The 10,923-nt window shown below is 49.4% G+C and overlaps 1 protein-coding gene across 1 annotated transcript; it reads right to left on the reverse strand.

The window, feature by feature from the left end:
• Window positions 1-2,523: 2,523 nt before the first annotated feature.
• Window positions 2,524-5,155, reverse strand: LOC120652183 (probable trehalose-phosphate phosphatase 9). The gene is made up of 7 exons (XM_039929930.1): window positions 4,771-5,155; window positions 4,512-4,652; window positions 4,291-4,362; window positions 3,859-3,954; window positions 3,383-3,692; window positions 3,199-3,269; window positions 2,524-3,070 (listed from the first exon to the last, which is right to left on the reverse strand). Exons 1-7 carry the CDS (start codon window positions 5,017-5,019, stop codon window positions 2,933-2,935), a joined length of 1,077 nt encoding a protein of 358 aa, XP_039785864.1. The 5' UTR covers window positions 5,020-5,155; the 3' UTR covers window positions 2,524-2,932.
• Between the last annotated feature and the right edge of the window lie 5,768 nt (window positions 5,156-10,923).

A 10,923-nucleotide genomic window follows, 5' to 3' on the forward strand; every position in this document is an offset into this window, starting at 1 on the left:
CTTCATTAACAAGGGTTCGGACCGTCGGCTTCGGACCTCGCCCTCGAGGGGCTACTGTTGGGGATTGGACCTTCGGGTCAAGCCCTCACACTCGGAAATGCTCCTTAACCTGTTTGCAGGGCCACAACGAAATGGAGCTAAGCGCACCCGAAGATATCGGACGGACACTAAGAAGCGCAAGCTCGAAGACCATGACCTTCGGGTCGAAGGATATCACCTTCTGAGGACCGAAGGTAACGGATAGCTGCCCAGAAGCGCAAGCGCAAACTCCAAGACCTTCGGTCCGAAGGATTTCGCCTCCACCGCGCCGAAGGTGACGAACGGCTACCCGGAAGCGTAAACTCGAAGATCAAGACCTTCGGGAGAAGAGCCCGCGACCGGGAACGATGGCGGCTGGTCGATCGTTGATGGAACTTACGACCCAAATTTCCGGAGGTACCCGAAGGTTATGGTGACCTTCGTCAACTGAAGACATGTGAGTAAAACGTGAGTATGTAAGAAGGTCGGAGTTGTACACCTTCCGAATACGTGAGAATGTCGGATTTGTAAACCTCACCTTGTAATTTTATCCCGGAACCGGCAAAGAGTGAGCTGTAAATGAGTTGGGAGGGGACAATTTAGGTAATCCTGGCCGAGGGCTAGGGGTATAAATAGCCCCCTCTCTCCACAATGTAGAGGGTTAAATTTTCTGATTATTATTGGAGAGTTCGACACTTACTTTCATTGCTACCTTTCTCACTGTTCATGCTCTCTGTCTAGGCATCTACTAAGCAAAGATTCCAACACTGCGCATGGATCAATGTGCGCCGTATGTCTCACAGCGTCTCAGCAGCATCTGCAAGAGCTAAGGCGCTGAGCCATTAAAGCAACAAGACGAAGAAGCGCGAGGTGCGCACGCCGCCGTCGTGCTCTCCGGAGGAAGGCAACGCCGTCGTGCTCGCGTGTCATCTCGGTGGCACCGGCCGATCGACTGATCTTCCGAGTTATGAGGCCCTGTTTGGTTTCCCGTACTAGTGTATATTAGGAAACTTTGATCGCTAATTATAGTGTTAAACAAAGCCACTTTACAAAACTAACTCCAGAACTCTGTGCTAGGAACCCTGAAAAATCTAATGAGATCTTTGACCGCGTGATCAGAGGATAGTTATTGTAGCATCACTGTAGCCAATCATCGATTAATTATATCCATCTCTAAAAAAATTTTGCAAATAGACTTCATTTATCACTTCATGCATGCAAAATTCTTTTTTTGAATTGTGTGCACTAGGAACCGAAGTGTGAACCAAACAGGTCCTGAGTTGTGACTCAAAAAGAAAAAAAAGTATCCAGCTTTTAATTTAAGCCCGTGTTTCGATGCAAAATTCCAAATTTCAAAAAAAATTTCGGCACCTGCATGGAGACTTAAATCTAAACGAAATAAAAAACGCATTGCGACTGCTGTCTGTAAATGGCGAGACGAATCTAATGAACCTAATTATGCTGTAATTAGTTGCTAAATTGCTATAGTAATGCTACAGTAAACAACCTCTAATGACGGATTAATTAGGCTCGTTAGATTCGTCTCGCGATTTACAGACGAGTTCTGTAATTATTTTTGTGATTAGTCTATGTTTAGTACTTCAAATATTGAAAAATGCTTTTTCAAAAATTTTACAACTGCAACCAAAAGGGGCCCAAGTTGCGATCGATCTACTCTGACCGAGAACAGAGTCACACTAGCCGATGTTTTACTCTTCAAAACCCCAAGAAGCTTCTTCACCTTTTTTGTCTTTTTTTTTTCCATCACTTTACCAACGACTACCCTTTACGCATGTCGATTCCGAAGAAAAGAAAGATGCAGCGATTATTACTCCGCTGACCGGTTCTTGTTGCATTCATGTAGATAGTACTCTGACGGCTGCATGTTGCATCCATGGAGTACTGGCGACAATGACAAACCGAAAAGGATGAAAAAGGGTACGAAGATCGCCCATGCCGTATCCTTCCTACTGTAGATGAGAACTGAACAGAGACCACAAACGCCGGTTTCGCTGTACAGTTCAGTTACTCTCAGAATTACTACAGTGCAACGCGTGTACTAGTTTTAAGTTTTGTCTTCTGGGAGTGAAGCATCGCCAGGTCAAAGCAAAAAGAGGCGCCACAGCCCTTCCACAACCGATAGGATTCTGATTCTCTCCGATGAACCTTGCTGGGCATTTCCTGGCCTGAAGATTGGCCTTGGCCCCCTGCTGAATCTTTCAGAAAGCTACGGGTCCCTGTGCGCGAGCATACGATGTTTGGGACCTGCACGAAGCCCTTTTGACAAACGCCCGTCGCATTTATAGGCGACTGTTGGGCGTCACACACGCAAGCGCTGTGCCCGTCCGTGCCTCTTGACCCTCCTTGTGTTTCGGTTGCTTGCCGCTGTCCACCGACAAATGCCCAAAGTAGCAGCCATGATGAACATCGGGGAAAAGGATTAAGCTCTGACGGGCGACCAATCGAAGCTTGGTCATCGTCGAGATCACAAATCTGAAGGGAAGCTAGACTCAATTCTGAAAGTGGATTCCATTGATTCCTCCTCTCATCAGTTGTCCATGGTACAAACAAAGCAAGGTGCTAGGGACTAGTAGTAGTTTACAGTGCCTCGCGAGAAGCGCGCGAAAAATAGAAGCCTTCCCAGCCGAGGCCTAATGGTGTGGTGATGGTACTGAAACAGCAGCAGCAGGAACAAAAAAATGAAGACAAAAAAAAAGAGAAAGGGATGGACATGGGAAATGCTAGCAGGAGGTTCTATGAACGGTGGTGCTCTTCTCGATCCTAAGCTGAGATACAGTAGTGCAACAAGAAAGGAACTCCTCTGCCTCTGCCGTTCTTTCCGCTCTGGAGGGAGGGAGGTGGTAGCCGAGTTAGATAGAGAGCTGCTCGCTGGTCATGTCGACGCCTGAATCGATCAGGTGGTGTTGGCGTCGACGAGCCTGCGCAGGAAGTCCCTGACCTCGGCCGGCTCGCGGAGGGAGAAGGACGCGCCGGTCTCCTTGGGGAACTTGGACACGAGGATCCCTGCGCCCTGCCCCCGGCTGCGCAGCACCTGCCCGACACAACCGTGGAAACCAAACCGTCAGAGACAGAAGAATACTTTTCAGCTCCAGAATTTCAGGCTCCGGAGATACGATCTCCTCGCAGGAGCGGCGGCGGCGGCCGGCCGTGCGTGCCTACCTTGAACGCGTCCTCGTCGGTGCGGTCGTCGCCGATGTAGATCGGGAACACGTCGCTGCGCTCCGCGTAACCTGGAAGACGAAGCATTCCCTTGGTGAGACAGTCATGGTGGCGTGGTGTTCAGAACTTGAGAGCCAGCAGCAACGATTTGTTCCTCCAAATCAAGTAGCAGGCAGCAACTCACCGAGCGAGTCGAGGAGGAACTCGAGGGCCTTGCCCTTGTCCCACTTGACCATGGGGCGGACCTCGAGCACCTTGCGGCCCTGGGTGAGGCGGAGGTCCGGGTAGTCCCTGAGCACGGCGCGGACCTGCTCGAACAGCGCGCCCCAGGCGGCCTCCTCCACGCAGCGGAAGTGCACGGAGAGGCAGAACTTGTTGTTCTCCACCTTGGCGCCCGGGATCGACGCCTCCACCCGCCCCACCAGCGCGCCGTGCGCCTCCTCGATCACCGGTAGGAACTCGCTCGCCGGCTGGCACAGCACCGACTTGCCCTCCTGGTCGAATCATCATCCACGGGCATCATCAGTCAAACGACCCGAGGAAGAAGAAGAAGAAGATTGCGTGGCACGCGCGTCGCTTTCACCGCGACGGTAAAACCTTTGTTGCTTGCAAGGATGGAGAGATGAAATTGCAGCGGGAGTAGCTAGTATTGTACGGTACCTCGCCGTGGTGGTTGGGGCCGGCGGTGGGCCCTCGGATGTCCATCCCGTGGCTCCCGGCGTAGTAGAGCTCCGCCAGCCGCACGAAGCCGAACACCTGCGAGGCCATAGAGCGCACGTCAGCGTCGTCGTCTCGCACGTCGCCGTCGCCACCGAGCATGGCGGCAGGCAGCAGGGTCCGCGGCTACCAGACGCTAATGGGCGCCCCGCCCCTGCCGGTAAAAATAAAAAGGGGGAAGAAAAGGGAGAGCTCCCGCCAAGTGGAGGAGCTTCTAGCTAGCTCGCGCCGCGCCGCGCCGCGCCTGCCCCGCGAGCAGCACAGCTAGCTGCCGGTGGCTGCTGGATTGGATTTCGTGTGCGTGCGTGTGTGGCGGAGGAAAGGGACGGACTTTTCTTTCAGCTGGGTGGGAGGCGAAGGCGAATGCGCGTGTACCTTGTCACAGCAACGCCCGCTGACGATCGCCGTCGGGAAGCGCGCCGCCACGCCGCGCACCGCCTCCCTCATCTGCGTCGGGAGTTTCACAGCGTCAGAGGATTGCCAAGAAGTAGAAGCAGAAGGAAGCTTTGCTTTGGGAAGCAGAGCCCCATGCTCTGCTTTCCTGTTCATAATTAATCACAGAGGAGAAGGAAGTGAGCGGAGGCTCAGGCACGCACCTCGTCGGTCATGACGGCGCGGTCGGGGTCCTCGACGATCGGGGACAGCGTGCCGTCGTAGTCCAGGAACACGGCGACCTGCTTCCCCTTGGCCGCCGCCGCCAGCGCGTCGAACCGGTCCAATGCCGACGGGTGCCGCTCCTGCACACAAGACGTTGGTTGTGCTACCTTTTCAGCGCCATCGATTCGGCCGGCAATCGAAACTAAGATTCGATTTGTGTGTGTGTGTGTGTTTGTGGGGCGGCCGACGTGTACTTACCATCCAGTCGTCGTGCTCCGCGTCGGCGGCGCCGGTCAGGGGCGCCCTGAGCCTGTGCCTGGGCGAGGAGGCCTTCATGGAGTCGAGCCAGGATCCCATCACGGCGGCGCCGAGGTCGACCTGCGCCGCCAGCTTCCTGCACGAGTCGCCCCCCGTCCTCGGCGGCGGGAACGAGAAATGCCGCGCGGCCGCCGCCGCCGCCGGGACGACGGCGTCCTCGGGGCCGAGCACCACGCCGTGCTTCGTCATGGTCAGTGGCCGACCAGCGCCGATCGAACGACGAGAGCAGCGGGGGCTAGAGATGCGTGGATCGGAAGAGGGAGGGGGAGGAGAGAGGCGCTGGAAGCAGCCGATTCAGGTGTTGATGCTCTAGCCTTGGCTGTGTGGGGGAGTATGGGGAGGTTGGGGAGGGGTATTTATAGGTAGGGGAGTGGGAGGGGGCAGGGCCTGGCCAACCTCGCTTTTCGGTGCCTATTTTTTCCCCTCTATATTTATTTATTTTTTAACTACAAAGACACGGGAGTTTTCTTGGCCCGCCCCCTGGGTTGTTGAGAAACATGCACCTCAGGAAATCACAAGTGGGTATTAAGTATGGGACTTTTCTTTCTCTTCTCCTCTTGGTTTACTACATGGGTGGTGGCTTCATTTTTAATTGCTGAATTTTGGCCAAACTGTATGAACACATTATATTTAAGTTGTTATCTAATGACTAAGCAATGAGTGGAAACAGAGTGAGAAGAAAAAAACAAGAAGAGCCTATGTCATACTTTCGTAAGTATAAAAATGTATTAAAAAATACTCCATAGTAATGCAAACCAGCACTTCTTTTGAGGGGAAAAAATACTCCACGACTTTTGTGATTTGTTCTGCACTTATTTCCCTTTTTCTCTCAAAAAAATAACGAGAGAAAAGATAGCAGCAATAGTCAGCTGTTGATCTGGTCAAGGTTTGCAGCCGAGGGAGGGAGGCGCGGCAGCAGCCGGATCCAAAACGCCGGTTCGGCAGTTTTACGAAACTCCAGACCAATAGTATTTTTCTCTCACACCGTTCTAACACTAGCTTCCAGCCACCAGCCATTAATAATATTTTTTTTCTCACACCACTCCACCCACCCGCTGCAGCTCCAACCCAACGAACAGAGTGAAAATTTCGAGGCAGCTACACAATTTACAAGGGAAGAAGGCCCTCAAAAAAAATTACAAGGGAGAAAAAGAAAACTGCCTTCGCGTTAGCCGAAGCACCACTAACCAACCACTTTAACTAACGCGACGTTGCGCGACGGGGGAGAGCCGAGAGGGACGGACACGTCGGATCCGGGCGCGGGTGCGCTGTCGCCGTCCACGCGTTCGCGCAGCGGCGCCAGCTCGGACGCGCCGCCCTGGGGCCCGGCCCGCGTCCACGTGTTGCTCCGCGGGCGCTAGTGGGGGGCGGGGCCGCGTCGACATGGAGGTGGGCCCCGCGGCACCGGCCCCCCGCACGCACCGAGCTGCCGCTGCGCTCCTGTTCCTGTCCGGGCTTGTTGTACTCGGCCCCCTCTCACTGTCGTGCGAGGTGCGACTGTGCGAGGGTGTGTATGGATATGTATTCTCCGCGACTCCACTGAAAAAGAAATGTTTCTAGTCATGCGAAAAATACGGGCGCTGTTAAAACGTAAAACCTTTCGTTGCTTTTTTTTCTTCAAATGCTTATCTTACTAAGTTCAATATATTTAGTGAAAAGACTAGTGGTTACAGCAGCCTCGGTAGCAACATCAGGTCCTGAGTTCGACTATTCAGTTGTAGATGACGTTTCCGTCGACAACGAGGTGCCTGTGGTGACTTCGTCAATCTCGAGGATTTGCCGGCTCAGTCTTCGAAGATGCTCATAGAGATAGGATTGAGTACTTGTGTTTATAGGGATGAGTGTGCGTGCATTGTGAGTGTCTGAGTTGTACTGTATAATTTTTTTTTAAAAAGAAGAAAACATCGATGCGCAAACTGACGTTTTAGATAAAGAGGATTAAGTATTATGGGAAAGTTTCTTTTGGAAAAATATAGTAATATCTGTTGTAGTTGTCAAGGAACATAATTTCCTTGACATTGATGGTTAAAATTGGAAATTATTTGATCGGCAGTGATCATAATTGATGCGTATATTTTAAATCGCAAGAGTGCACGGCAACACACTTATGGGCCAGATGTAGCATGCTACCAAAATTGGAATGAATAAACAACGTTGTTTAACTAGCTTGATAGAAATTAAATCTCTCTCCTTCCCTCTCTTCCTTACTTTTGAACAAATTTGGCACCTTTAGGCCAGTCTCAGTGGGGATTTCATGGAGAATTTCATGATATTAAATATTATCAATTTTGCTGATGTAGCAAGGAGAGAGAATGATAGAGTTTCATGGGATGTGAGGAGAGTTTCATCACCATGAAACTCATCTGTCACGGTTACCTAGTTCCCAGTATAAGTATCTGAGTCCATGAAACTCACACTGAGACTGACCTCGCTATCTTTTGACCAGGATTTGATTACAAGCAAAAAGCAACTCAGTTTTTTGATTCCCAAGGCATGAACTAACCTAACCTTTTTGAGGGGAAGCCGTGGCTGTGAGCGGCCTTTCCAGGAGGCTCCCCTAAAGACAGTAGACGGCCCTACCCTAACTAACGCCCATTGGTAAACCTCTTGTGCATCTGGGGGCGGTTTCACCTGTCGTAGACACCACACCAACTACTGTTCCCTTCTCTGTTTTTATTTTGAAAAAGCTACTATTATTTCCTTTCTTCAAAAAAAAATCAGGGAAGCACACCCTTCTAGACTTGGATGTCCATTAGTACTACTCTTTTACCTATGAGAAAAAAAATTACGATCCAAACGCTACTGTAATTAAGAATGGTAAGCCGTAATTCATGTAACGACGCTCAGCCGGTTCAGTCTTCGAAGATACTCTTAGTCTCTTAGAGGACTCTTAGTCTCTTAGAGGTAGGATTTGTTGTACGTATATTCACAAAGATATAAGTGTGCATAAGTTATAAGTGTCTAGTTGTACTGTGCAGTCTCGAAAAACAACGGCGCTCACTACTGCCTCGATCGTGTGCCCTGACGTCATGCATGGTTTATTGTTGCTCCCATCTAGCCCTACCCTTTGTCCGTAAGATGGACCGGATCTGTTTCTGATTGCTTGTCGAGACAGACAGGGAAAGATCATCCATCATCCCAGAGTCTCGAACACTGCAAACTTCACGCACGTAGAAGTTTCAGAGGCATCGTGCACCCATCTAGGATTCTACCGGCGGCTGGCCTGCTGCTGCTGATCTCTCTCTCTGGGTCCGGTGCCAAAGGAAGCAATGCAGTATTCAAATGCAGAAATGCAGGATGCTTGGAAGATTCTTCAGTCGAGAAGCAAGACCGTCAAAGTCACAGTTTCTAGGTCACCACCCCTCCTCTCACGCGCACATAAATTATTGTATGCAGTTTTTTTTTATCAGTGTAATTGTAGGCAAGCATAATTGTCCGCGCATGCATACAGGTCCGGTGATGTGTCAGAGCTTTAGACTTGTGTTTGCGAGTTGCTGCTATTCAATTACTCTGTTGAGATTTTGCCCCGTACGAGCAAATACAATAATGGGAGCTAGTCAGCAGTTTTGCTAATGTGGAGAAAAGAAGAGAGAAAAGAGCTTGACTCTTGTTCTAGCACCAAACTTGACACGGAAGTATAGATATTTGTGGGCCTAAATAGAAGTGAATGTGAGGAAGAGTAAGAAAGAGAAAAATACCACATGATAATATAAGAGACAAATATGAAACAACTATTGTATGATTTGGCTCTTAGCACTTGACAGTACTATTAACCATGCTCTACTAGTGTATTCTACTGTCGAACAGATACTGATTCTTTTTCATTCTGCAACTTGTGAGAAGTCCAAGTCTCTCTGTCTACTTGACTTGACTCTGAAGAAAAGGTTGCCGCTGCAGCTGCATGCATGACTGATGACCGACTCAGTACAGTACCTTGGGGGCCAGCAACGGGGCTAGCTGGAGTGGACAGCCAGCGTCGAAGCTGCCTCGCTCCTTCCTGCTCTGTCATTTGCTCGTAACTTGGAGAATAATTTTACACGGAGCTTCGGGACGGGGCTATCGTTGGGGGAGAAATTTAGCTGGTTTTCTCTGTTTTGCGAGGGGAAATCTGAAACTATAACTAGGTGTGAAACTTTCTTGACGTTTGTTAGTGGTGTTAGGAATAAAATACAGAGCTTAGCAGGGGCGAAACAGACCAGATGGGTGTGGAGTGGACACTCCTACTCTTTGCCTGCAAGATTCCGGACACCATGTGTATGCAACGATGCCCCCGGAACACAGAAGGATTGCTGGAATACACAAGGCTACACTGCACACGAAAAGATTCAGAGTAGTAATGTTTTTAATCTCTCCGGTCAAAGTCTCCAATGCCGCCATTAACTACAGCTAGCGCAACTCTGCTAGGATATCTTACAGGATACGTACTACTCTGTAATAGGCAACTCTTTACTAGTAGTACTTGCTAAAAAAATGTGTTAACGTGCACTCTCCGCAGTCCACGCCAGAATTGTGTGGCTTCTGAAAGCTAGGCATTTTCTTAACTTCCACAAGGTGCACATATACTGAAAAGGCAAATGCGCATGTGGCAGAAAGCTAAAGCTTGATAGCGAGGCTTCTGCCAAGAATACAAAGAGGGAAATGCATGGTCGGTTTGTCGTGTGCGTAGTCCGCAGTGCCGGTATCTAGATCCATAAACTTTGAAACTTTCCGGCTCTCACCCTTGTTAATGTGGTATTTGTATTTGTATGCCGGTTTGAAAAGTCAAAATCGTAGGCTTTTTTTTTGGCACTTTGAACCTAGTTTAACAAGTTTGGACCTTCATCTGCACTTTCAAAGTTCATGAATTTGAGGGACGCTTCATGACAAATTTAAGGACCGTCCATTTTATTCAAATTAAAATAATGATGACAATCTGTCACTTTTTTGAGAGACATCATATCTAATTCATATCAAGAAAAATAATTGGTGCTACATATGAAGGACAACTTGACACAAAATGATAAAAAGCAAATAAAACTATATCGAAAAGTTCTCTAGTCGTTTTCTTCAATCGATTGTTTGTTGTGATCCGGAGCTTTTGAAAAATGCACTAGAATAGAAGGGAAAGGAACGCCTGTAAACATCATCACCACACAAGGCTTTGAAAGCCGTAAAAACCATTCGTTGCTTACAACGAGATCTAGCAACTGCTGAAAGAACATCGGCTGGCGAAACACCCCAATGCAACGCAGGCTTGCAATCTTTGACTACCAAAATAGAGGGTTGGCCGGCGAAACACCCCAATGCAACATAAGCTTGCAATTCTTGACTACCAAAAGTACAAGGTTGAAGAAATTAGATCTTGTCGAGGAACCAATCGAAAGAAGAAGTCAAAGTCGTCACAACATAAGAACCAACTGCATCTCCTGATTGGCACATCAACTGTAAAGATCTGAAGAAAATCTTCAGATCTGAATCTGGTAGAACCAACTTTCACTGACCTTTGGTCGGCATCGAGATAGAAATAGGCCGGAGAGTCCCTAGTATCATCATCGCGACCACGTTACCCACCTCACTGGTATCGCTGGAGAGGCTAAAATGACTGGACTGGGTCCCCGCTCCTCCATAGGGACAGAGGGGGCTGATGCGAGGAGAGGGTCTGGCGGCGGCGGCTGGTTTGCGGGGGTACAACGACTGCATTCTGTCACTTTTCCTTGTTGAAAAACAGTGTGCAACATTATTGCTTGAGAGATCGAGCCATGCGCCGGCCAGAGACGACGGTCGTCGGTCCTTGTCCTGCTCCGCACGCTACATGAAACGGGACTGAAAGTACCATGCTTTTGGTTTGGGCTGTGTGTGATTTTCACCATTTACCTGCTGCCCTCGTCCTTTTCCTCGATCGGCCGTCTCCTAGCAAATGCAAGAGTCCATTCTTTTGATTGTTCTAGCATTCTCTCCTGTCATCAGGTTGCATAATTTTTACCACTCCTAACTCCTACTAGCTAACTAGCTACACATCTCGCTCACACATGATCTCAGCTTCATTGTTTTGCATTACTTGTGTGGTTAACCGTACCGTAGCTGTGCGTAGGATACATGATGCCTATACGTTAA

Source organism: Panicum virgatum, chromosome 9K (genome assembly GCF_016808335.1).
Source record: "Panicum virgatum strain AP13 chromosome 9K, P.virgatum_v5, whole genome shotgun sequence".
Taxonomy (NCBI): Eukaryota; Viridiplantae; Streptophyta; class Magnoliopsida; order Poales; family Poaceae; genus Panicum; species Panicum virgatum.